Here is a 27,984-nt window from a genome sequence, read left to right as displayed (position 1 = left end):
TTTGTTGTTGGTTTATCAAAACAAATTTAGTAAAAAAAAAGTAACTTAGTATTTTCCAAGATCAAAGCCATATATAATACTTGTAAATCAAGTGTTCAAAGTGATTAGTGATCTACATTACACACACAAAAATCAGATTACTATCACACAAAATCTAATACAAAATAAACTTCTTAAACAGCATTTTAGGCCCTGTTTGCCCCACATGCTTAGCAGAACCCTATGGGAATACTGTGTTATGCAAATGGAAAACTACCTTTCTGTAAGTCTTGGTGGGAGGGGATGGGGTGCTGGCTTTGTTTCAGTAAGTGGAATGATTGGTTGTGTGGTTGTATCATGATTGGTAGATTGGTGCTGATTGGTGCAGGTTGTGTGTGCATTGTTGTTTTGTATTTTAACGGCTTGGGTGGTGGGTGGTGTTCGTTTGTTGGCTAGGGCTGGTTTCCAGATGTTTGGTAGGCGGGAGGTATCATCACGTTTGTTCATGCTGTGGGGGTGTTTCTCTATTTCAGTGGCTTCCATGATTATTCTCTTGTGGAGGTGTTCTGTTTTGGAGATTAACCTGGCTCCTTCAAAGTTGATTTCGTGTCCTGTAGCTTTAAGGTGCTGGAAAAGGGAAGAAGTTTTTTCTTTTTTTCTTACTGCATTTTTGTGTTCTGTGATGCGTGCATTTATTCTCCTGTTTGTTTGTCCTATGTATATTGCTGGGCAGATTTTGCATGGTATTTCGTAGACTCCTTGGTTTTCTAGCTGGATTTTGTCTTTGGGGTTTCTTAAGATGTTGGCTATTTTTTGGTCAGTGGTGAAGGCTGTCCTGATATTGTGCTTGTGGAGAATTTTGCTGATTTTATCTGTGGTGCCTTTGATGTAAGGGAGGAGGGCGATGCCATTTTCCTGTTCTGTATCTTGGTTTTTTGGGGGAGTCTCCTTTTGGATTAGGTTGGTGATTGTTTTTCTTTGGAATCCATTGGAGATTAATACCTTTGTGAGTTTGTGTAATTCAGTTTTCAGGTGGTCTTTGTCGGCTAGGCGTTTGGTTCTGGAGATGAGGGTCTTGGCTACAGAGTTGATCTGTGCAGGGTGGTGATGGGATTGTGCATTTAAGTAGCGGTTGGTGTGTGTTTTTTCTGGTAGATGTGTGTGTGTGTGTATGTATATATAATATTATATATATATATATATATATATATATATATATATATATATATATATATATATATATATATATATATATATATATATATATATATATATATATATATATATATATATATATATATATATATAATTATACAACACACACACACACACACATATATTGAAGATGGCAGGTGAGATCCTGCCGAAACGTTGCAAAGACAATCTCAACCTTACACGGGAAAAGACCCGAATACAACAAAATATTCGTAGATTTTCACGGGTCTAGGTATGCTGGTCTTGTTGTATTCGGGTCTTTTCCCGTGTAACCTCGATCTTACACGGGAGAAGACCCGAATACAACAAGATCAGCATATATATATATATATATGTGTGTATATATATATATATATATATATGTGTGTGTATATATATATATATATATATATATATATATATATATATATATATATATATGGGTCCCTATGAGTCGGCTCTGGAGAATGAGGAGGACCTTGGGCAGGGTTCTGACTCTGAGCAGGGCTCGGAGAGTCTGGTCGGCCACAGGAGGCACCTGAGGCATGGAGCAGCGGTGAGAGCCAAAGGAGGGGGGCTCCTGATGCCATGCCTTGGAGCAGTGGGGAGGAGTCACGGGACAGTGAATCAGAGATCAGCAGGGATTTCTTGGATGCTCGTTACTGCCACGCCCACAGACGCAGGGAGCAAGGGCGCAGTTATCGGCAGTAAGGGCTCACAGCTGGTGATAAGTAGACTCCCCTTCAGGCTATAAAAGAATTGACTGAGCATACACCCTTTGCAGAAGTCAACAAAGGAATTATTCAAGAAGTTCGGTCTTGGAAACGTAGCATGTTGGATAGCTGCTATCGTGTCTCGTGTCTGTGAGCCTTGTCGTGGTGGTTTACTGCCAAGGATCTGTCTGTCTGTCTGTGCAATAAATCCTGTTAAAGTAGTATTGTTCCGGAGCGTGTTCTGTGTGGGCGAGGGAAGAAGGGGGGACTAAAACAAATTAGATTGTGATGAAAACCTAATCTAGCTGTAGTAAATAGTCTTGCATTTAAATAAACTAAAATTAAACTAAGCTAAAACATACATTGTTGCAATGTTTTAGAGATTACACAAGAGTCAGCATGACGTATCAAAAAGAAATAAACAGAATTTAACTGTTGGATAATTTTTTTTGAATCTACATTGTTGCTTATTTTCAGTCATATAAAATCATTTTATACACACACACATAATGCACGTACACAAACACACACATATTTATTATGTATAAATAATATATATAATGCAGTATTTTGACAATAAACTGATTGTCATCATCAATCAAGTGCATTGTCAGTTAACTATAGATGCATCACATAGATTAGATGTTCTTGTGTGATGTGCCACATTAGTTTTTGCAATGCAAACACACATACACATATCCAATATATAATTAAAATTCTACTCTTTTATTGCTTAAGATGCTTCAATTATTATAATATTTTTTCCAGTATTAAAAAAAATATTTTGTTTTTTACCGGCTGATGTTTTCTGATCCACTACTGGTTTCCCAGTACTCATGTATAACCATTGGTTGCTTTCTTAAATCAAGTATGGTATGTATTACTTTGAAACAATAAGCATTATTTTGATCATTTAATTCACTAGCAAGAGGAGACATGTATATAATTCAAAGGCAAATTTTATTAAAATATATTCTGTCAAGACCTTGAAAATGAATTAGCCATCTCTTCACATTGCTTTAACTTTTAATTCCCACTTTGTGTGTGTGTTGTTGTTTTTTGCCTATAATGGTTAGGCAGTTTTGTTCAAATTAACAGCCTTTTTCTAAAAATATTTTTGTCATTTTCAATATTTATTAATGGAATAACAATGTTATTTTGTTTTAATTTTAGCTTCTCACTGTCAACAAATGCTAATCACAGTTCCAAATCATGTCTATGTAATGAGATAATGTATATATTATGAATAGATACTGTGGTTAAGCACAATATCTCTCTGCCACTCATTAAAGTAGTATCCCTTTTTTTAGATGTATCACACCCAGCCTTCACAAGCTAGACTTTCAGTGGATGGGCCAAAGATATCACATAGATAGAAGAATTAGATTTTTCTATATAGCTCTTCTGCCCCACTTCTATGTGAGCCCAGAATTGTGGTATGACTGCTTTAAGGAGCAATTTATTAACGTTAATGAAACTCTTAAAGCAGTGGACCTTGAATGGTAAGCAGAGGTGTTCCAAGGAAGTGTTCTTGTGGTATGCATGGCCCTTGTATAGGTATACTAGCAGTTCTTCTGGTATCTATGTATTACTGTTATAAAGCAGAAGGGTAGCTATTTAGGAACTTTGCTAGTTTCATTTAATTCACATTTTGTATTCAAACACTTGTTTAATTAAATAATTAACTATAGTTATCAACTCAAATAATGATTTATAAAGTCACTTTGTTCAAATTATTTCAGTGAACACTGTCAATTGCTGCTTTCATGCTTGTTTATTTCCCAGAAACATATAATATTCCCTGCCCCCAATCCCCCATTGCATTCTTTGTTCATCCAATTTGGATTAGATTGATTACTTCTCCTATCTTGCTTTCCTTTTCCTCATTTCTCATTCAGAGTGTGGAAAGTTTATTGCTAAAGAACTCAGGATCTTATTCGGCTGCAGTTTTCATAATTTCTGACTAGTAGCCAAGGTCCCTGATGGGAATTAAACCCAACAATATTAGTAGAGCCACTGATTTCCCCATTCCTGATCTACACTGACTGGCTCTAAGATTAATATAGCAGCCTTTGCTAGCAAGACATTGGGACTATTTGAATGTAAACCATATTCAACATTAAATTAGATTTTTTCATCTTTTGAACTTTTAATGCTGAAACCATCTGGTACCTAAAGAGGAAATATCCAAGACTTTTATAGTGCTTACCTGTTGAATAGTCAAGATAAATCATAGCAGAAAGAGATAACTCTTTTATCTGATTCTTACCCATATCAAGACATTAAATGTTGCAGTGCCTCCACAGTATCTTGAATTAGATCAGAGATAACCACCCAGGTGTTCTTGCTGCATTGAGTAGGAGAAATGGGCATTTCAACTTAATCTACATTAGGTTTCTTTAAGGCAACAACATTTCCCCTCCTAAACTACTTTATTAGTGTTGAATATCAGCTGAGGGGGGGGGGGATTTAATTGAAAATACAATGATGTGATACACTTATGTTTCTATTGCCCTGAAAAATACTTCTCCTGAACATCTCTTATGGTGTGGACTATGTTGCAAGACTTTTTTTTAATCAACTCTGTTTCCCCCATATTTTAAATAAGAACTTTTAAAATTGGTCGTAGAATGTGAGTCAGGCTATGTGTCATTTTGGCAAGTGAATAATATTGACCTCGCAGATCAAAGGCCTTCTTTCAAATAGCGCCTTCAGAAGGCTGGAATTAGAGGGTACACTTAATTTTGCTTAAATATATATCCTTGCCACGCAGTCTGTCCTAAAACCACAAAAAAAGAATAAAAAAGATAGAAAGATACCAGGTTAACATTTTTAAAAGTTTATGAGCACTATATTGTGAGCTGTTGAAATCCAGTGGAGATAAAAGAAAGAAAGGAAACTGGGATAAGCACTCATTGTCACAGCAAGGAGGAACTAGAGGCTATAGCAACCATGTTGCTTGCCCTGAAAATAAGACGAGGGTAACAGCACCATTATAAATACAGTGCATGTTCTAAAATGAAATCAACCATGTCTGCTTGCTAAACAGTACGGAAGACGGAGAAGTTCTTCTGGGGAGATGAATTTTGAGATCTTGCTCTGAAAAATAGCACAGGGGCTTGCTTGTTCACAGCAATTGTGGTGAATGTAGAGACTTACAAAAGATGCTGTTAACACACGGCTTGCCCTGTTTCTTTCTAAAGTCTTCCTGAATGCTTTGAATTGTGCTGCTTTTTTTTTTTTTTTTGCTGTTTTTGGAAAGGCAGGTTGCTACAACCATTTTATTTTAAAAGAATTATGAGATGGGATCTAGCTGGAGACCAGAAGCGCTGCTGAATTAAAGTTTATGCTGGAGGCTGATGCTGAGCTTTGCAGCATGCTAGTTTCTCAATTTTTGTTCTTTTTAAAGTCTAAAAAACTGCAAACCCCCAATGAGCTTGCAGGTACCACGGAAAGTGCCTGCAGGCGTATTGCTGTCCCTGAGTGCCATTGGCTTACTTGTAGTAGAGAAAAAAGGGAAAGTATGTTTCTGAGACTGGAAACACAAAAATAACATCGCCCATGTGAGACATTAAACAATTAGAAGTTTGATGAACTTGAATTAGGTACATCTTTATCACTACCTGGATTAAAACTGGAGCAATAGCATAGGAGAACTAATTAGAAATGTGTAAAAGCAGTACTTTAGTTCTGCATCAATTTGATAATAAAGCTTCTTATTTTAAAGGAATGTCTAATTTTTTTAAAGGCTGAGAACTATTTGTTCTCTCTCTAGTACATCAGGCACTGATACACAAATGGCTTAAAAACAAAGCATTTAATCAGAAAAAAAACCATTTAAAGTACCTGATGATTCATCATAAAGCCCTTATTCTATGTCAAGTCTGCTTTCCTGTGCTATGGAATATTTAAAGAGTCTGGTCTGTGTATGCCACTGCTGTGAATGCTGTTGTAGTATAAATTACTATTCCCCATTTGTTTCTGTTTCAGTGTTTATTTGCAGTAATACTTTCTTCAATTTTGATTCATTTAAGCATTTTAGATAGGTGCTTAAAGTCAAATTTTGTTAACAGTAATGTTTTCATACTATTTGACTAGCATAATTTAGTTTGATAAAGATACAACAGAGCTGATCTGATTAATGATTAAGGCACCAGGCTAGTAACTACGAGACTGAGTTCTAATCCTGTCTTCGGCAAGCCCAATCCACCTCACAGGATTGTTGTGTGGAAAATAGGAGGAAGTTGTATTTGGATATGTTCCTTTCGTTCAGTTATTTGTAAAAATAATAAAGGTGATATATAAATAAATAAAACAAAACCTAACAGTATATAGTTAACAATTATTTAAAAAATATTTCTTTTTTCCCCACATTTAATGTTTTAAGTACATTTTTTACAAAGTACTGATGACAAGTTCCTTTGAAATTAAATTTCTGTCACTATGTATTAGATTGATTTCATATATGATCCATAATTTTGCAATGTATTTTAAACTAGATAGTCAATGCCTTTATTTTCTTATATTTTGAAAAAGGTTTTCTAAATTTGCAATAACTCCAGTTTGTTCAGATATACCAAGAAAGTCTCTTTCCTGTGAAAGGATTTGAATTTAAGTAAAAATAAATCAAAAAGAGAAGGAGAAAAGACAGGATGTTCTTATGTGGGAAGTTAATTACCAGTGGGCTAGAAAAGGAATAATAGTGATGAACTTACTTGCTAACTGTTATAAGAAAAGCCTTGATAGATAAGACCAATGCTGTTTGTTTCAGTAACCAACTTTATACTAGCCTAAAGAAGTAGACATGCTTTTCCCACTACCATTGCCTTCTAATGGCTTTCTGAGAGTACTGATTGCACAGCCCCACATAGGTTCAGGCTGTAGGTTCCCAGATTTGGACAAGTCTAGTAACCATCACTCTGAACATACAGTGAATATGTTAGAAAGAAATCAAAGAAGAAAATCGAAAGAGATGAAGAGCTCAGTGAAAAGCTGCAGGTAGAAGAGAAAAAGCTTTTTACATGAAGAACTTACCAATAACTTTGCAGACAGTTTTGACTGTGAATGTATGAAAATGAAATACATACTACATACATATCTACACACTTCCTTTTCTTATTGTATATAGAAAATTCTAGGTTTGTTTTTTGCTTGAGCATAAGGACTCGCCTTTGGTGCCCCACAAAAGACTGCTAAGACTGTATCTACTTATTTCTTAAACTTTCCATCTAGCGGCCTTGACAGTATAAAAATACTAATCTGCAATTAGATTGTGTCATTTTTCAAAGTGTCTAGTTAAGGTGAAGTGTATAATTAGAAATGTGCAAGTGCATCTCACCTCCACCCACACTGCAATGGCATTTGGAAGAGAGAATGGGAAATTGCTGAAGAACTTTGGCAAATGGGATTTTGCCGCAAAAATAAAGCTGGTTTTATATGATTTCTGTAAGCCTTTTAAATGTGCCAAGTGCTTTGGAATATTCCTATTTCAATTACATATCACAAAGGTCCAGCTGAAATTGGTGTATTCATTCTCCCTCCAAGGCAATCCAGTTGTTTATGGCAGATTTCTTTTTCCTTTCGTTCAGTCATATCTGATTTTCAGAGACTGCCTGGACAAGTCCCTGCAGTTTTCTTCACAAGGTTTTTCATATTTCTTTAAAGAAGTGATTTGCCATTGCTGCTTTCCTAGGTCTGGTACAAAGTTATTAACTCAAGGTCACTCATCTGGTTTTGTGGCTAAGGCAGGACTAAAATGTATGGTCTTCTGCAGTGGTGGGTTCCGGATCCCCTTCCAACCGGTATGGTTGGAACGGGCCCGGCGTTGGCCACATGGACGCGTGCAGCATGCGCATGCGTCATACCTGCCAGCAATACCTCCACAAGCCTCCGTGATGCTCCAACTACTTGGCAGTGCATCGCGCAGGCGCTGTACGCGTCATGCGCAAGCACGGAAGACTTTAAAGGACAGGTAAGTTGCTCGGGCGGGTGGATAGGCTCTCCGGAGCACTGGAATGGAACAGTACCCAGTGTTCCAGGCAGGTTCCGGTACGCCCACACTGGAGCATACTGCCTGCTACCCACTACTGGTCTTCTGGCTTCTAGCCAGAATTATCTCTCTTCTGGCAGATCAGAATCTAACTCTCTAAAACACTTTTGTTTATGGAAATTGCAACTGGCAACTCAGGATAGTGTAAACCTCTAGGCCAGTGGTTCCCAACCTTTTTTTCGCCATGCCCACCTTAGCATCTCTAAAATCCTGATGTTCCCCCCCACCGTGACATATAATTCTGACTTTACTCAAAAAGTGAACTCTACTCACGCGGAGGAAGCCTAAAATGCCATTAACTTGGTTTAAACAAGGTTCAAATTGCCCCTATTTAAAAATAAAATTGCCCGCCTTGTGGGGCATGGGACCCACATTGGTAACCACTGCTCTAGACCTTCTGTTACTCAGATATAGCAAAAAAACATGGCAGACAGTAACATGGGTGTTGGAAGTTTATAGCATAAGTTTGTAATATATGTATTTCTTAAAGGGAAGTCCCGTTTATATTTGTTGGAACTTCTTCCAGGTAATTGCATAGGCAATCATAGTCTAAGCTTGTTGATGCCAAAATGATTAAATGTGTTGTGACATCATAATGCAAGTTCAGTTCTTTTGTAATTGTGTCATGATGTCACATGCAAGTGTGGAAACTGCAGGGTTTACAATAAAAGTAACTTTTTGTTAGTTGTCTCCGTCATGGATAAACTTGTGTTGAAATTTAGCCATAATAATGTGCAAGTTTTTATGACTTGAACTTCGTTTGATCACAAATTGACAGCATTCTCCCACACAGATTTTCTTTTCATTAGTTCATGCTCTATATACAATATCATCTATTAATTTCCAAAATTTGTTGACTTATCTAAAAACATCCTCAGTATTAAGAGCAAGAATTATTCTGCAAACCTCTCGACTGATACCTGTTTCAAAAGATGGTCTACAAAATGACATGGAAATGGAAAGAAATATTTTGTAAAGCTTACCCAAAAAAGTCCAACATTAAGGATTTTTTTTCTCCCGATTCCCCTAACCCAGATGTAGTTTCTTTGAAATGTTAGAACTAAGCTTGTAATGATTTTAAAGTCAGGTGAAAAACCCAGGCATTGAAGGATGTTGAGATTGTTGAATTGGGTATGAACAACTGTGTGTACATTTGTAGAAAAGTCTGTCCTACTGAGAACTGCAGCAGAAGGCTAGGTGAGACTGGGATGCAATTTGTAGGAGAACACAGCATGAGGGAGCAGTTGAATGCCATCATCTCATCTGCAGAAGCAGCTTTTAAATTTAAGCCAATCTCCTGATACAATCTAACTTAGGACAACAATGCCCCTAAATAAAATGGTACTCTCTATTGGAAGCAACATGTGCAACTAAATTAAATATAATAAAAGAAAAAACCATTAACATGTTTGTATGGATATAACATTCACTTAGTTTCCTAATGTTACCAAAATGGTAGAATGAGTTTCTTTCCCAGCCTTTTTGGTTAGTGTGAATCATTTCCAGAGAAATTAATTATATTTCCTTGTTTGATCTTGAGCAGTAAGATTTGCCTTCCAAGTTCATTGACTGCATGATTTATTTGATAGTATGATTTCAAGTTTAAAACTTGCTTAAATGTTTGTCAGAAATATCAGCCTCTTGAAGACTGGCAAATTATGCTTTTAAGGATTTGTGTGTATGTGTATATATAAGAGAAAATATTTATTTCAATACAGATCTAGTTGATGGTTGATAAAAATATTTCCTGTATCTTAAAACTAATTAGCTGTTGATTTAAAACACTTTCTGGCATCAAACACTGTGTTTTGTAGAATTTCAGGCAAAATCAATCCAGCAGAAAAACCCTTTTTTAATCTGCTAAAAATACATTATCCTAGTATTCTAGTTTGTTGGTTGGTCACATATGTGGATTTTCACATTTTAATTGAGGTTCATTACCTGTGAGAAACGAAGTATCAAAATGTGCCACTTAAAATTGCAGTAGCTTGTTTGTCTTTATTTTATTGCAGTGTCATAAGAGTGCAAGGTTTTGCTTTTAACAATGTCTGGAGCTTACGCAAGCAGATTTTTCTGGTTTTCCTTCCTTTTTAGATATTTCTCAGAAAAATGAAAGTTGCAGATACAGTTTAAGCATGACATTTATTTTAGAAACCCGGCCGCATAGCAGAGGTGAGCCGCAGGCAAACAAGTGAAAGAGAAACCATCCTCTCCTAGGTCCGTCGAAAAATTGTCTTACTCATAGCCTGTCCAGTGGTGGGATTCAATTTTTTTTACTACCAGTTCTGTGGGAGTGGCTTTGTGGGTATCATGTGGCTTTGTGGGCGTGGCTTTGTGGGAGTGGCAGGGGAAGGATACTGCAAAATCCCCATTCCCTCCCCACCCCACCTGCTTTCCAGCTCCGTTCTCGTATTGAGGGCAACTGAGAGGCAGCAGGGACAAGCCCAGCCTATTTGGCAGTTCTCCAAACTACTCAAAATTTCCATTACCGGTTCTCCAGAACCTGTCAGAACTGGCTGAATGCCACCTCTGAGTCCATCCTTGGTGCCAAAAAAAGATTGGGGCTGTTTTAGGAACTATAAATGAGAGATGATTTGACTGAAATTTTTCCTAGAAAAAGGCAGGGTGCATGCTTAGCAATGATTGATTATGCTGGAATATCAGAAGTAATTTGAAATTGTTTATGTCTACCATATATTGATTAACCTACCTGTGCTCAAAATTCCAGACAATCACTAGCAAAGTATGCTAGGTAAAAACAGGTTTAACATTCTTTGCTGCCACCTAATAGTCATCTAGATTTTTGCAGAGCAGCAAAATTGATCTGTGAATGAATTTAATTTCATTATTTCATGTACGTCAGCATTTGTAGATTGCAATAAACTCCTTAGAATACTTAAGGAAAATGCCTTTTGTGTTCCAGTCTGGCAAAATAAATTTATAGCAAGAGTTTATAGATATGTGTGAGTATATTTTGAACAAAATTTGAATTGGAACATTTTGGGAATACAAAAGATAATTTTTTAAAATCCAGTGAAGTAGTGAACATAGGGTATATAATAATTTTAAATGGTACAAAAGTGGACAGAATGAGTCCACAGAAATGATATTTAAAAGCTAAATATAATATTTGTAAATCTTCACTAAAGATTTACTGATTTAGTAAAGATAAACATGTCCATTGAAATAAAATTCCATTGCTGTAAGAATCTGTTTTAGTCAAAATATACACTGCCATGAAATCACCAGTAATGCTTAGAATTAAGATACTTTATGCTACTTAATATTATATCTGATTGAATATTATCATTACTAGTGCAGAAAACATGTTTGTCATAATCTTGTTTATTTGAGATGTTTTCTCCATTACCTTTTCACATTATAAAAATATAGTACAAAAATATTTCCAGCAGCAACTTTGTGTGGAACAAAACACAATAAGTGTAATGGGAACACTTTGTTTTTGAATTGCAGTCTAATCTAAATTCTGTGTCACAAATGGGTTTGGGGAAAAAAGCAGGAGATAATTAAGGTGATTTTGAGTGGATGTCATCATCAAAATATAGGATAATGTGCAATGACCTTTATGACAATGTCACTCTTCAATGTGATAATTTGAATATTAATTCACTTCTTGCAATTGAGTTAAGTGGAACTTTTCTAGGTAACTATTTTGGGATACATGATAAATATATAGATAATTGTTTTGGAACATAACTTATTTTGAGGAAACAAATGTAAAATTGGACAACTAAGAGCACATACCAAGTTTTCTTGTATTTGTTAACTAGTTACGATCATGCATAAACAATATCTGGTTAATGATTCATAGAAATTCAGAGAGTTAATGTAATCTTGCAATAAAGATAGAGCTACTATTCCAAATTGTGTCTTGTCTGGACTATTCACAGGGATTATGTGTGTGTGTATGTACATGCATATAGTCACACACACATGCATGTATACGCATATATATACATATATGTTTGTATGTATGTGTATATATATATATATATATATATATATATATATATATATATATACACACACACACACACACACACACACACACACACATACATACATACATACAAACACTAGCATACATATTCATATACATATGTGTATGTATGCTTGTTTATGGAATTAATTTATGACTAATTTATATACAAAAATTAATATTGCACTATGGCATCTGTAGAATCACTAGATGGCGATCAAAACATCAGTAATGGCAATTAACTAAATATATAAGTAATTTAGTTTTGCCTATCACAGAACTGGTTGAACATTCTGATGTCAGGGAGCATGCCTATGAAATGTAGATTTTCCAAAATGGCTATTGTATATTGTGCAGCTGTATAAATAAAATAAAATAAAATCATACATGCATACATACATACATACATACATACATACATACATACATACATACCAATACCAGTGAGTATATGTTATGTATTTCTGTGAAGAAATACTGGAGAGAAAGAATATGTTTTGCCCTTTGCCCGTTATTCTTAAAGTATATATTGTTGTCATTTATTTTCCTTTTTATCATTTTCTTTTTGTGTGAAAAGACAAACTGTAAAGGAAGATGGGCACTCTATCCATTCTACTTCTGTCTGCACATATTAAAATAGAAGTTACAAACAGGATGTGTAAAATTGAATTATTATTTCATTAACACAGTTGGCTATGTTTGTATAACATTCCGAACCATATGGTACTTTATGTTTTATAAATTATGGCAGACAAACCAAGTGTGTTTGGTGAAGACATCCTCTGGCTAAATGTGGGAGTTAAGGAAGGATAAAAGCTAAAAGTTAGCAACAGAAAATTAGAACAGCAATATAAATTTTGATTCTTGCCTTTTCTTTGTTTCCTTGCTGTTTTTGTTTCACTCTGTAGTTAATTATTGGTACATACGTATAGTAGACAATTTCCAAAGCACTTTGATAAGAATATTTCTAGAGATGATAAAACTCCTTGGTCAGTTATTGAAGTCAAAGACCATATTCCAGCCACCAAAGTTTTGTCTCTTTATGGAAATTAGCTGCAAAACTGTTGGGGCTTCCTTAGTCAGAAAATCAAATCACAGAATCATCTTTGAATCTCTCTGCAGTGATTTAATTAGATTTTTATAACTTGTAATAATCTGAAGATTCAGTTCCAAGATTCCATTTGAAAAAGTGATTTCACTGAATCTTTTCTTGTTAAATCCTTGTTTTGAATCTTACTAGGCTTTTACTCCCAGTTGTTTCAAATACACAATTATTCTCTTTTTATATTTTTAACTTTATTTAAAAATAATATAGAACAAAGTTTCAATGCTTTAGTAATACATAGTTTGATTGTGAAACTATAATGTAACCATGCATTTTAAAAATGAAAAAATACCTAAAAAGAAAAAAAAAGTAACTTTCCAAGGTATTGATTTTTATTAGAAAAATGTTGTCTTATGTATCATTTTGCATCCATAACTAATTTAGCCCTCTTTATTGCATTTCTCTAAATTAGATATTCTTTGTTCAATAAATTACAATTCAGGTAGACTAGAATATTTAAGGATTAGGATATGTAAAGTGATATATCACCTTTCACAATTAAAAAAAAACCCTCACCCAATGGATATGGGATAAGATTTGTCCTGTCTCATTAGATAAAAAGTGAATGTAAAAAACTGCTCTAGAAAGCATCCAGAGCAGGGGTGAAATCCAGCAGGTTCTGACAGGTTCTGGAGAACCGGTAGCGGAAATTTTGAATAGTTCGAAGAACTGGCAAATGCCACCTATGGCTGCCCCCAGAGTGGGGTGGGAATGGAGATATTGCAGTATCCTTCCACGCCATGCCCACCAAGCCACACCACGCCCACCAATCCAGAGCCACAGAACCAGTAGTAAAAATTTTTGAATTTCACCACTGATCCAGAGTCATAGATCTGATTAGCTTTGCATTTTAAATTGTACTAATGGACTTTAAGATCAGTAATATGTTTTGCCACTTAGCATAACCCTTTGTTAACTAAGAAATAAAAATTGTATAAGTATGGAACACTTATACTGAGGCATTATTAAGCTGTTATGTTTGCCAGCACATTGATCAGTGAAGCACTACTACACTGCTCATTAGCATAATTCTCAAAACTATACACAAATTGAATGAAAACCTAGGATACAAATGAAAAAACAAAGCAATAAAGCCAGAAAGGCACAGAATAAATATATCATCATAGCACAGTATAGAACAAGGGAAAGATATAAAGCATTAAAATGATAATAAAATATATGGTGTTCACTCAAACAGACAAAGAGCCTTAAGTGGGAGTTAAATTCCTCCAGGCATCTTACAAATCTTGGCCTTTGCAGTTAAAAGCTGGGAAGGCAAAAGAGAGTTAAAAGTTAACAGAGGAGTTAAAAGCTAAGAGAAGGTTTTAATTCTAGCTTCATATTTAAGGTGACCAACTTTTTTACAATGAAAAGGAGGACAAATAAATTGGAAAAAATATATCGTAAATAAAAGAAATATTTTATTCATTGCAACAATAATACACTAAAATATGATATATGCATAATAAAAACATTTGCAACATTTTATATTGTAATTATGCTTACATGCCTGTTAATTATTATTTGAATGAGTACTTTTCCATTGAATTAATATTTTTTGTCAATGTATCATCTTCTAACAATATATTGGAAATATCTGAACAAGAAATATCCTTCATATTGAATTTTACGGCAAATGCTGCAGCTAGAGTATCAACATTCAATCTCGATTTCTCACTTATTGAAAAATCATTAGCAATTGAAAAAAACTCTTTCAACTGCTGCATTAGTTCCAGGGCAGCACAACGTAAATTGAACAAGTATAAATAAATGTTCACATGGAATATGTTCATTTTTGAAATGGCTGAAAATATCCAGCCATCTTTTATCAATTTCAACATGTTGATTTTCCCATTGTATTAATTTTTCAGAGTTTAAATATACATTCAGTCTTCTAATTTCTTCAAAGAGACAATTGTCATCTATTTTAATGTCTAGCATTTCTTTAGATAAAAATTCAACACAAGATTCAATATCTGTTCAATATACTTGCGATGAAGTAAAAAAAACACCATTAAAAACTGTTTAATAAAATACGTCACATAACGCGCAACAGATTAGCCTTCAAATATCAAAAAGGAGGACATGTAGGAGGACACTTTTCGAGGGAGGACAGAACTTAAAAAAGAAGGACTGTCCTCCCTAAAGGAGGACAGTTGGTCACCTTATTCATATTACACTATAATAGTTTGTGGGTTTGGGGAGAGCTGATAGGGCAGTCAGAAACTCTAGGTGATAAGGAAATGTTCAAAAGAACGAGTGAAAGAAGAAAATCATCATTCATCCTTCTCCTATTAATACTGCAACACCCAGTACATGATATGATTAATGCAAGTATCATCCATTTAAAATTTAACTCACAAATCTTCCAATACCAAATGAACCTCAACAAGCCAATATATCACAACAGAAATTATAACTATTTTATTAAAACTTCTCCAGAAAAAAAAAGTTTGCAAAAAGTCTACTTGGAAAAAATGAAAGTAAGGTAGAATGTTTTATCTGTAGAACTATCTTATTTATAGAATATTTGACATGCTTATTTTTGGAAATTCTGTTTTCCTTTATGAAGATTGCTGTCTTAAGGATCTTGAAAATGAAACATTGCTATTGATTTTCATTTCTTTAAAACTAACTGAAAAATGTTGATATGAACATTTACATGAACATGTAAGAGAGTTTATTTCTTTTTTTAAACCAGGTAAAGAATTAGCACTGAAGAATCTTGATCTACCCATTGCTTGATTTTTCCTTGTGATTAGAAAATACTGTTGATGCCACATATAAGGTATTTGAAATGATTATTTACTTAGTTTTGCTTATGAAATATTCCCCATGCCTATTTATAAAAATATCAAATTTTAAAACAACTGATTGGAGATATATTTGCTAATCTTGCTATCTTTTGGGGATTTAGGAGGGAATGATGGCTGATTAGTCAATGCTTTTGCATTTTATTCTTAATATAAAGAACTCTGTTTGAAGGCCTTGAGAATGGCCAAGGTAGCTGTTCTGAAAGTTCCTCCTAAGTGTAATTTTTAAGATGACAAAAGATTATTTAAAAGATATTGTACTATTTGTTTAGTATTGTACTAGTATATTATTTGTTTTGTATTACCCTCTTACTGTATTTTCCTGGTTCAGCTTATATTTTGGAAGGAGGCTTCTGGCAGGCTACTCAAAGATCAAGTGTATTCTTTAGCCTCCCCGCCCCTCCAAAGTTGCATGTCTCTACCGCAATTCATAACCCAATTTTAACTAATGTTTGTGTTTAGTCAAGCACAATGTTTTATTTCATAGTTATGTTCATTACTGTATCTAGGCTTTACAATATGAAACGTGTTCTGATTTTTGATGTCAGTTGAACACTGCAGCTCAGATATTACAGAAGAAGAATAAGGAAAAAAACAAGCAAACACAACATTACTATCAATCTTACTTTGCGAAATATGCAAAGACAGAGATCATGCTGCATACATACAGACATAGAGATTGTAGCAGCTACAGTTTCTATAATGACTTAAATATAGATCTTTTTGTATTTGTTGAATTATTAGATTTCCTTCCAGTACTTTAATAGCATATGATAAAAGACAACTAGTGGCATGTCATAAAATATTACTTCAGTTACAATGGAAGAAATTGTGTTTCTATGCAGAATTATTCCTGGAACCAAAAATAGATCAGCAATTCTCAGTTCTATTATGTTACCAATATTAGGTTTTTCCATATTATTTCAGAATTTGTGTTGGCTAATTAAATTGTTTTTCATTCACTGTTTTTATAAATATTTTGTTTATATTTGTTGTCTCTGAAAGTATTACTAAGTTTCTATTGTTTCACTGTGATTTTTAAATTCATATTTTACAGGTTTTTAAATTTTTACAGATCTCAAGTTCAACTGATGATCTAGTTCAGATATTCTAAATGCATCCCATCTATTCTTCAAAAAAATAAATTAGTACAGACAATATTGTTGATGATCCAGAACAGATGTACAGTGTCCTTTTTATGCCTGGGTAGTATTGAACTAGTGTTTTCAGAGTGATGATGCAAATCGTGGCAGGACTTTCTCTTTTTTTTGTGGGAGGCTATGGGGTGCGTGGGTTAGTTTTGGGAAAAAAATTGGCCCTTTTAAAGAACTTTATTACAATTTTTGAGTGTTGCTTATCTTTCAAATACCTATGCTATCAATGTTCAACAACTGTTGTCTGAGATGCTTCAATACAATATCCCCTCACCACAAAGGGGGGATGTGGGATCACATGGGAGCCATATGGTTCAGGTTGTCTATATCTGAACTAGGACATCTACAGGTACACTTGTTGAGCAGTAGCTTCTAAGACAATTGTATAGGCTATGATTTTAGTAAGCATCTCTGGGATATTGCTGCTTGAATGTATTTCAGGAAACAAGAAAGAAGTCTGGAAGAATAAAATTTGCCTTAAGCAATTTTACATTGCTACTTAATGTAATATAGGTAACCATCTTCTCCCCAATAGTTTAATTGATGTCATAGAGAATATTTCAGACTTGAGAAGCAGGGCTACTCTGCACTCAGGTTTGGTATAATTGAAATGCGGATGATAGAATTTTAATTTAGGTTCTCACATCTTTAAATATTCAGAGACAGTAAATGAATTCTACAATACTGACATTATTAATAATGATTATATTAATGAAAGTTAATTATGTCCAGACATTGAAAATCATGTTTAACTAATTGAATCATATTTTCCCTAGAGTGAATAAAATGATTACAGACAATTCATGATTAGATGTTATAAAGTATTAGATGTTGTAGTGTATTTGGTTTTATGGAGGGGACAATTCAGCCTAAATTAATGTTGCTTTTACTGATCCATTCAATCCCAAAGTCAGAATATTATATTGAAAAGTTTCAGGAAGCGAAAGACCTATGTGGCAATTACTTGTAAACTTTATATGTATTGCACTCTTAAGCAATTCATTTTCATGAAATATAATAGGTGCATGTTGCAGTGAGATAAAAGAAAATGAAAATCAGCCTATAAACAAGAACATGGAGAAAAGGAGAAGTCATTATTGAATTAAGATGATTTTAATTGACTAATATTTACTATAGTTCATAACCAAAGTATAAAGTGAAACTCTTTTTGGAACATTTATCTAATTCTAACTCATAATCACCCAATTTGAGTGTTATAATAGAGGTCTGAGGAATTTGAGCCTTTATTACAAGGATGTGAGGTCCACCAAGACCACCAGCCTTGAAATCAACCCCACAGAAAGGCAACCAACATTGGTTACAGTAACATAAACTGGCAAGTCTGATTGCACTGTATCTTTTCCTCCTTTGTTCAGAAAATTAGGCAAGTCTTTGCTAAGACTTCCAACATTCTGAATAAATAACTTTAGGAAAACCATCAAGATCTGGCTCTACCATCAGACATCAGGGACTATTTAAGAGACAGTTCCTTTTGGATTGGATTGTTCTTTGCTGATTGTCATTTTATATTTTGTATGTATATTTCGTATTGAAAGGAAGGAGCAAATGGCAATAAATATATTGCACAAATGATACAATTTGTATATTTGCATTAGGTGGCATTATATCATTACATATTTACACTGTTGAACAATATCTGATAATCATAGATTCCAGCAGTGGGTTGCTACTGGTTTGCACTGGTTCGGGCGAACCGGTAGTGAAAATTGCAACTGGGTTGCCAAACCAGTAGGGACGGCAGGCTGGCCACGCCCCTGAACTGTTTGCCGGCATGGTTTTTACTCTGTTTTTAATGCTCTGCGCATGCATCCAGCACACACATAAAAAGGGGGCACACAGAGAACCAGCAGTAGTGCCGGCAGCAACCCACCCCTAATAGATTCACCATTTGCTATGGAATTATACATTTTTAGTAAATAAATTAGAGTTATAGTTATTGTCCAATGCAAATGCCTTATTTCATTTAAATACTTTTCCCAAGGCTCCTTTTGCAGATGATATCCACTTCACTTTCTGTTTCATTTTTAGTATTGATTAGTGCCTTCCAATTTCTTGTCATATTTTTAAAAGAAAAAAATTAAGTGGAGTAAGGAAAGGATCTATACCATAGACATCGTGCCCAAACTGTGTGTGTGTGTGCATGCCCAAACTGAAAGGTTCACACGTGCGGGCACGCAGACATGCATGAACATATGCACAGACATGTGCGCATATGCAGCAGAGACCCCAAGGCCAGCTGGATGCCAGGAGTTGGGGCATCCGAACACAGGCAGTGTTGCAAGAGGCAATATCTTTTTCTTTCATGAGCTTCTGTTTCATCGTTTGCAGGGAAACAGAAGCTCAAAAGAAACGCCATGGAGTGATGGCAGATGTGCCAGCAGAGAAATCTCAGCATGCCGCCTCTGGTATATGTGCCATAGGTTCGCTATGACGGATCTAGACAGATACAGTGATTGATGTTCCATATCCAGCAATGGAAGCTTTGTGTATTTAGTACTCAAACTTCCAACCATTATGCTAATATATTTATTGATTTAATATAACAAGGCATAGCAGTTTAATATTAATTGTAGATTCACGGCTCATGTGATCATACCTATGAGGTACGTTATTTCATTTACATGATACCATATCGTGTAAATGCATGTATAATCTATGTATACATAAAAATATGTATCTTGCAAGCAGAATTTGGAGCCCTGCAGATAAGCGTACGAGTACCAAATTACTACCAAGAAAATAGGTGTGAAATAAGAATGTAGGAATGCACTTTTATCTGTAGCATTTTTCCTTTCATCTTTTGAAACAAAATTGTGCTTATTCCCAAATGGACAAGTAGTTGACTGAAATAGACTTACATGTCTAAATTCCATAAGTTTCAGGTAGAGTCTAAGATAGAAGCAAAAAGAAACGATACCTTTACAGATATTTTAAAAAGGTGGTAAGTTGTACAGACATAATATATTTCAGTGACAGAGAATATTTTTACTGCTATAAAATAATGAGTGATCATTAATTGAGGGTGAAACAGCTTTTGCCACAGGGAATATGGAAGTCCAAGGGAATTGAAAAGAGGGAGCAAATGACAATACATGCTTTGCACAAATGATCTAATTTATATATTTTTGTGTCAGATGTCATTATATCATCACATAGTTATTCTGTTGGCTTGATTGTGTAATTTTGACATCATCATGGCTTGTTGTCGGTGGCACCGACTTCAAATTTTATTGCTAAGTCTGAACTTTTCAGAAACTGGCCTTTGATTCCTTTTTCTGAATTTCATTGTCATAGTGCTCATTTCTCCTGCTGTGAGTCTCCTTCTCGTATTTGTTTTTTCTTCATGGCTTTCACCGACTTGGGTAAAGGAATCACCTACACTTCTTGTTAACTTAAATGCCCTTTCAAAGGCACCAACTGTGATTTGAATAAGATGGTTATTTCCTTGTCTCCCAAAGCTATAAACTGCCAGGCACTGCTGTTTTGAGGTCTCTTCATGAAAAGCAGCAACCTGAACCCTTGTGGGTAATCACAAGTCCTCTCCTTGCTCAACTTCTTGAGAAGCCAGCTTCGGTCTGACATTTCTTGTGGGAATTTATCTTCACTATGTCTTTATACCACCAGAGGTACCTATACCATCAGTTGTAAAACTCTGGTTTAAATAGTTATCCATAGTACTAGGGTCTAAGATTTTTCTGTTGGACCACTGGCTTTAATCCTCAATTTAATCTTGCCAACAACAGCCACAACAATAACAACAATAGCAATAATAATTCCATAAACTTGTACACTGCCTGACATCCAGTGCCTCTATGGGGCTCATAACTATCAAAGAAATCAACAAATAAAAGATGGCAAGAGTGGCATACCAAATGGATTGAAGTGAAGGGTCTCACTTTCTCTTGTCAAAGACAATATTTATGCAAGAACATATTTTGCTTGGTGGTAAATCTGCAAAAAGCCCTGGTATATACTTACTATGTTTTTTTTTAAGTTCTCAGGGAAAGAATTAATTCCATCCTTTTTCAAGTGTTTGAAATAAGGTTGATACTTTCTTTATCACTTGCTCAGCATCCTCTCCTACTGAAAACAAATGTTGATTGCAGAAGCTGTATGATCATGGAGATAATGAGCATTAATTTACATTCCTATTTTGCAGTAATCTGTGTTCCTTTTAGCTTCTTCTGGGACGTATTTTAAGAACGTGACAGGAAGTTAAATAAGACACTAGTATTTCAATCTGGTCTTGGAGATAACTCTTTCCTCATTTATATACACACTGACAAACGCTTGGAGATATGAATGTGAAATTCCCTTATAAAATATAACATGCAGCACAGCACCCAGAGCTAATTGTGTTTTAAATCCTCTGGCAAAGAGCTATGGAGCATATTATTCACACATATCCTTAAGCTACAAGGGGATGGAGCAAAAAAGCAAAAGCAGAGTCAAAAACAAGACATAGAAGTACTTCAGCAAGAAGACCCAGGGCAGTCTTACCCACATCTGTTGCATTGCAAGTCCCAAAGTGCTAAACTGACAGTTGGCTGAGAATAGCAAGAATTTTAGTCCAACCTATCTGGAAAGCACCAAGTTGGGAAAACCTGATTCAGAGGCTTATGAAATGTTCCTGATAAATTTGAAGTGTGATGGCTCAGTTTATAAAATGCAACATTTGAACTTTGATTGATAAATACACTGATTGGTTGATTGACAGATTGATTTGGTGGAGTGTTGCCTCCTTTTAGAAGAAAGGAAGAAAATAAACTAGGATTAAAATTACCAAGGCAGCATAGTTATAGCCCACCGAACACTGGGATGTATTTTTGAGTAATATGATTATAATTTTAAGTTAATTTATATATTACTCTGTTTTATTCAAAGTGGTTTTTAAAGATTATTTTAATATGTGTTTATGAGTATTTTAAAGCATTTGCTCACAGTTTGCATTCTAAGTGCTTTTGATTTTACTTTATAAACAATATTTTTATCTGAAAAAAATACTATCTCTATGTTCCATAAAATTATGTATTAGATCAGTTCGTATCAGCTTTCAAATGTAAATTCCCCATGAATCCCTAAATAAAATTATTCCATAACTCATAATACTGAGAGAAATTAGGAGGCTAATGCCCATTCAAGAAATATACAAGTTATTCAAAGAGAAGATCTGGAATATAGTTCACTCTGGTTTCTTCTCCAGTCAAAAAGAGCCCATCTCTGCTAAAGAAAACCAAATCTTTCAGCTTATTTTAATGGTACATGTGTCAGTATGTTTGGATTAGTTTTAAACGTTTTGTTTGATTTACCTCATTAATGTTTTGCATCAAAGGAAGTATGATAGAAGTCAAAGAGGCAAGAGAACCATCAGTTTTTCCAGTAGAGTGGAGGGAGGGGTCACTGAAGGGTTATTACAGCCTGATTGGTCCATTTGACTGAGAGAAAACTTCTTAGCCTTCGGCTTCTCCCGTTGGCTCCCAGTTTCCTCTCAGTCAACAGGTCCAAAAGACTCAAATTTGGTTCCCAGTGATTGTGAGTACTAAATTTAGAAAAATTAATTGGTTCAATTGGACACTTTAAATCAAACAAATTACTTCATAAAATAGAGCTGGCCCAATAGGACAAGCTATCGCAGTCCTAAATAGGCAGGGAAAGCAGCGCGGAGCAAAGCTCTTCCCACCTTACTCCCTGCGGGTTTTTTTCCCCCCCGACTGATTCCTGGTGACTCGGGCGTGCCGGGGGGCTTGCAGCTCATTTATCCTCCCCCGAACGATCTCCTTGCCTTGAAGCCGCAGCGCCGGCGGCCCTTTGCCGCGCGTGAAGACCGGCAGCCAGTAAACGAGACCGCGCCGTCTCTACCGAGTCGGCGGTGCCCTCGGCGGCGGCGCGTGAACGAGACCGGAGCGCCAGCGGCTCTTGCCGGGCGTGAAGACCGGCGGAAGTAGCCAGAGGGCCGAGATTACTTGCCTTTTCAATCGGCGAGCCCTACAAGGTGCGGGGGAGGCAAGCGGCAGGCTCGGGCGCCATTTTTAACGGCCGCTCGAGAAGAAGACCAGCAAGCCTCAGCGGCGGCCATTTTGAACACGTGTTGGGCCTAGCCCTTCCACCCTCTACCGAGCCTCCGCCATTATTCAAAGCTCAAGTTGAGAGTTTCTCCCAGCAAGAGGCTTCTAGCTGCGACTGCTTTCTTCTTCTATAGTCATCAGAGCACGTGAGTGGGGCGATGGCAGCGAGATCTGAGGCAGCTCAAACCGCAACTCCCCAGGCCCAGGAAGATAAGTCAGGCCCCACTGCCCCAGCCAGGCCTCGTGTTTCTAGGCCTTCTGCGGAGGATCGCCCCTCCAGAGCCCTACAAAGGGATGAGCTTAGGCGTTCCAGGGCAATCGAGAAAGCGATTGAGAGGGCAGAAAAGAAGAAGGTCAGGGATCCCAGACCTAGATCTAGATCCCCCAGACCAGAGGCTCATAGTCATTCCCCTTCTGTCAACAGGGGGTTCAGCCCTTCCTCTCCCTCTTCATCCAGATCTGTTAGGAGCGAAGAACGGGGGGCTTCTCCCCCTCCCCCAACTTCCCCTGGGACAGGGGGCTTGGATAGAAATGATCCTTTAGAGGGCCCCTCTGCAGGCCCCTCCCGGGGTAGGAGATCCCACAGGGATTCAATTCCTCATGACTATGATTCTGATTATGACGAGGAGGATCTAGAACACCTCCCTGAAAATCTAAAAAGATTAATTTCTGCAGCCATTTCCAGGGGAATAGCTCAAAGAGACAGACCTTCCCGGCATAATAGGATTACTCCGTTCAGCAGGGCCAGGTCTAGGAATTCTTCCCCATCCCTCATGAGCGAGGTCTCTTCTAGGGGGGAGGCCGGTCGTCAAGACGACTGGGGCTTCTCTGAGGAAGAGGATGCGGCCACTGATCAGCCCACCTCTTCTAACTTATTCATTCAGGCCATGTTTAAATCCCTACTGAAGAAGGCTAGGAGAACCACCAAGGTGGGCACAGGGGACCCCACAGTGCCCCCGCCCAGGGATCCAGACATGGTGATGTTCTCAAACACGGCCACCAACAAGGAGGAGATCCCTGCTCCTCCTCTGTTCTTGGAGGTGGCCACCAGTCAGTGGGCCCGACCTTCGAATTTTTCCCCTCCTGGCAGCAATGATAGGCGGGCTTATAATATGGAGAAGGCCTTTTTACAGGCAATTCAACTTCCGGCTATAGACCAACCCATAGCTGCCCTGGTCTCATCCTCCCCGGTGGTCTCCGGGGATGCTGCGGACAAACTTAAGCCGGAGGATAAGAGGGCGGAGCTTACCCTGCGGAAAAATTATAAGGCTTCCGCTTGGGCAATGCGGGCGGCGGCTGCCGCCTCGTATTTTAATCGCACAACAGTGATGTGGCTCCGCCAACTCCAGGATCGTATCCCGATCCAGGATGATCGAATCCATCAAGACCTGACCAAAATTATGGCGGCCTGCCAGTATTCGGCCGACGCGACCTTGGATGCCATGCGTTTTGGCTCCAGCGCCTTGGCCACCTCTGTGGCCTCACGCCGGCTCCTTTGGCTTAGAAATTGGCAGATCGATAATAAAGCCAAATGGGATTTGATAGCTGCCCCCTTCACGGGTCCAAATTTGTTTGGGTCTGCCCTAGACCCAATTCTAGTGGAGAATAGGGACAAGAAAAAGGTAATGCCTACCTCCACTAAGAAATCCGAGACACGCAGTCACCCATATCGCAGGCCTCCTTTCAGAAACTATGACAGGGACCAGGAGTCCCGTTTCCAACAGTACAGGCAGGATAGGCCATTCAATAGACAAGGCTTCCAAGACCGCTCCAGATACCAGTCTCAGTCCAAGCGGCCCTTTCGCGGGGGGGGCGGCCGCCCCTTCCGCAGAGGGAAATGACTCAAATCCGAGTCATCCCATAGGCGGCCGCCTGGCATTATATGCGGACAAGTGGGACCAGATTACAACAGACGGTTGGGTCCGGGCGACCATTCGCCACGGCCTAAGGTTAGAGTTCCTCTCCTATCCCCCGAGGCGCTTCAAAGTTTTCTCCCCATCCCGGGATCCGGAACGCCGTCATCTCATGGACCTCGCCGTTTCACACCTTCTGGAAATCAGAGCGGTGGAGGTCGTTCCGGAAACGGAGAGGGGGCGGGGCTACTATTCAAATCTATTTGTAGTCCCGAAGGCTTCGGGGGGTTGGAGGGCTATTCTCGACCTGAAGCGCCTGAATCAGTATCTAGTTTACAGGCGCTTCAAGATGGCCTCCCTAAAATCAATCTTGCAGGGCATTCGAAAGGGGGATTACATGGCCTCGGTAGACCTGACGGAGGCCTACCTACACATCCCCATCCTTCGGTCTCACCGTCAATTTCTGAGATTTTCCCACAAAGGCAGACACTATCAGTACCGGGCCCTGCCATTCGGCCTGGCCTCGGCCCCTCGGACGTTCACCAAAGTCCTGGCGGCACTGGCCGCTTACCTGAGATCCATCCCAGTCAGGCTCCAGTGTTACCTGGACGACGTCTTAGTGCAAGCAGGGTCTCTTCCCAGGGCCAGGGCAGACCTCCAGCTGACCATCCAATGGCTCCAGACACTAGGCTTCTCAGTGAATTTCCCCAAGAGCCATCTATCCCCATCCAGACAGATTCTGCACCTAGGGACAGTGATAGATTCCCAGTCGGGGTGGGTCCGCCTGTCCCCAGACCGCTTAGACAGTCTGACGCAGTTGATCAGGTCAATCAGGACAAAAAGGTCCGTTTCCACCCTGACATTATCACGACTCCTGGGGAAGATGGTATCCTGCATAGGGATAGTTCCCTGGGCCCGCCTGCATCTGCGTCCCCTTCAGTGGGCCTTAATACCAGCCCAAAGGAGAATGTTGAGCAACTCTCTACGACCGCTTCGCTTAACGTCGGAAGTGAGACGCTCGCTCAAGTGGTGGATGTCCCCAGCATTGCGACAGGGGGCCTCTATTTGGGAGCCGGAGAGAGTACAAGTCACGACGGACGCGAGCCTTTACGGCTGGGGGGCCGTGATGGGGTCCGACATGGCCCAGGGACGTTGGACTGCCTCGGACCTCAGACACAATATAAATTGGCTCGAACTCAAGGCCGCGAGACTGGCCCTCCGGACTTTCAACCGCCAGCTACAGGGGCGACATGTCCTACTACTTACGGACAATGTAGCGACAAAAGCTCATGTAAACCGGCAAGGCGGGACTCATTCCCGAGCCCTCTGGCGGGAGGCACAGGCATTAGGACTATGGGCGGAGAGACACTTGGCCTCCATTGCGGCAGAACATATTGCGGGGACGTCCAATCACCAGGCAGACTGGTTGAGCCGGGCGACTCTGGACAACGGCGAGTGGCAGCTAGATCCAGAGTTGTTTCGAAAGATCTGCCTCAGGTTCGGCAGCCCCCTGGTGGACCTGTTTGCCTCCCCCAGCAACACGCAGCTGCCGAGATTTTTCACCAGATTCAAGACCCCAGCTGCAGAAGGAGCGGATGCTCTCAGGACCCGGTGGCCTCCGGGTCTCCTCTACGCCTTCCCTCCCCTTCCCCTCATTCCCAGAACCATTCGGAAGGTAGTCACAGAGAGGGCTTCCGTCATTCTGTTAGCCCCATATTGGCCGAGGAGACCATGGTTTGCGGACCTGGTCCAGCTCTCGGTCGTAGATCCCTGGAGAATTCCACCGGAAGAGGTAGTCTTGTATCAGGGGGTCTTAGTTCACCCAGAGCCGCAGTGGCTGCATCTGACCGCGTGGCTCTTGAGAGGGGATTGCTGAAACGGAGGAAGCTGTCATCGGGGGTCATAGCCACCTTAGAGGCAGCTAGGAAACCGTCCACAGTGAGGATCTATAACGCCACCTGGTCGGCCTTCGCGAAGTGGTGTAGCCCCAGGGGGGTGGATCCAGCCAGGGCCACGGTTCCAGACGTTCTAGAATTTCTTCAAAAAGGATTAGAGGATGGGTTGTCCCATAATACCCTCAGGCGACAGGTAGCGGCCCTATCCACTATATTGGGAGGGGAGGGTCCCTCTACCCTCTCTCGTTCTCCGTTGGTGAAGAGGTTCCTTAAAGGGGCGGCCAACATCCGTCCGCCTCCGGTCCATAGGTTCCCTACATGGGACCTTACCATCGTCCTGAAGGCACTGACGGGGTCTCCCTTTGAACCACTCAGGTCGGTCCACATGCGCCTCCTATCACTGAAGGTAGTATTTTTAGTGGCCATTACATCGGCCAGGCGTATCTCTGAGCTGGGGGCCCTTTCTGTTAGAAGCGACCTTTGCATGATTCACCAGGACAGGGTGGTATTGCGTTTAGATCCTTCGTTCATACCGAAGGTCAATACTCTGTTTCATAGGGCCCAGGAAATTGTCCTACCAAATTTTTGCCCCAATCCAACAAGGGAGAGAGAACAGGCATGGCATCGGTTGGATGTACGCAGGGCCCTCCGTATTTATCTGAAACGGACGGAGGGCATTCGTAAGACCGAGGCGTTGTTTGTCTCGTTTCACCCAGGTTCTCTAGGCAATAAGGTCTCGTCTTCAACTATTGGGAGGTGGATCAGGTTGGCCATCGTTGAGGCCTATGGAGCCTCAGGCAAATCTCCCCCGTCGGGGATTACGGCTCACTCGACTCGTAGTGCGGCCTCCTCAGCGGCCTGGGCCACAAGGGCGCCCTTCGAGGACATCTGTCGCGCAGCCACCTGGGCCTCCCCTACTCCTTTCATAAGACACTACCGCCTGGACGCTTATGCCTCGGCTGAGGCATCCTTTGGGCGGAGGGTTCTCCAGCGGGTGGTGGCCGATCCTCCCCCTGAGACCCAGTCTACCCTCCCTGGGACGTAGCGTGGGTATGTCCCTTCAGTGACCCCTCCCTCCACTCTACTGGAAAAAGAACGTTGGTCTTACCTGAACGTTTTTTTCGGGAGAGTGGAGGGAGGGGT

General features: G+C 39.0%; 1 protein-coding gene across 1 annotated transcript in view; it reads left to right on the top strand.

Moving 5' to 3' along the window:
* The window catches only part of SYT1 (synaptotagmin 1), a 317,356-nt gene that overhangs the window by 47,481 nt on the left and 241,891 nt on the right, over nt 1–27,984 (top strand). Inside the window, exon 2 of the mRNA XM_081958585.1 lies at nt 15,742–15,828. Within this exon, the coding sequence (XP_081814711.1) occupies nt 15,815–15,828 (14 nt within the window). The 5' untranslated portion in view covers nt 15,742–15,814. The remainder of the gene's footprint in view (nt 1–15,741; nt 15,829–27,984) is intronic.

Source organism: Natrix helvetica (genome assembly GCF_964273705.1).
Source record: "Natrix helvetica genome assembly, chromosome: 6".
NCBI lineage: Eukaryota > Metazoa > Chordata > Lepidosauria > Squamata > Natricidae > Natrix > Natrix helvetica.
The sequence above is the reverse complement of the archived record's forward strand: the minus strand, read 5'-3'. Positions and strand labels throughout refer to the sequence as shown.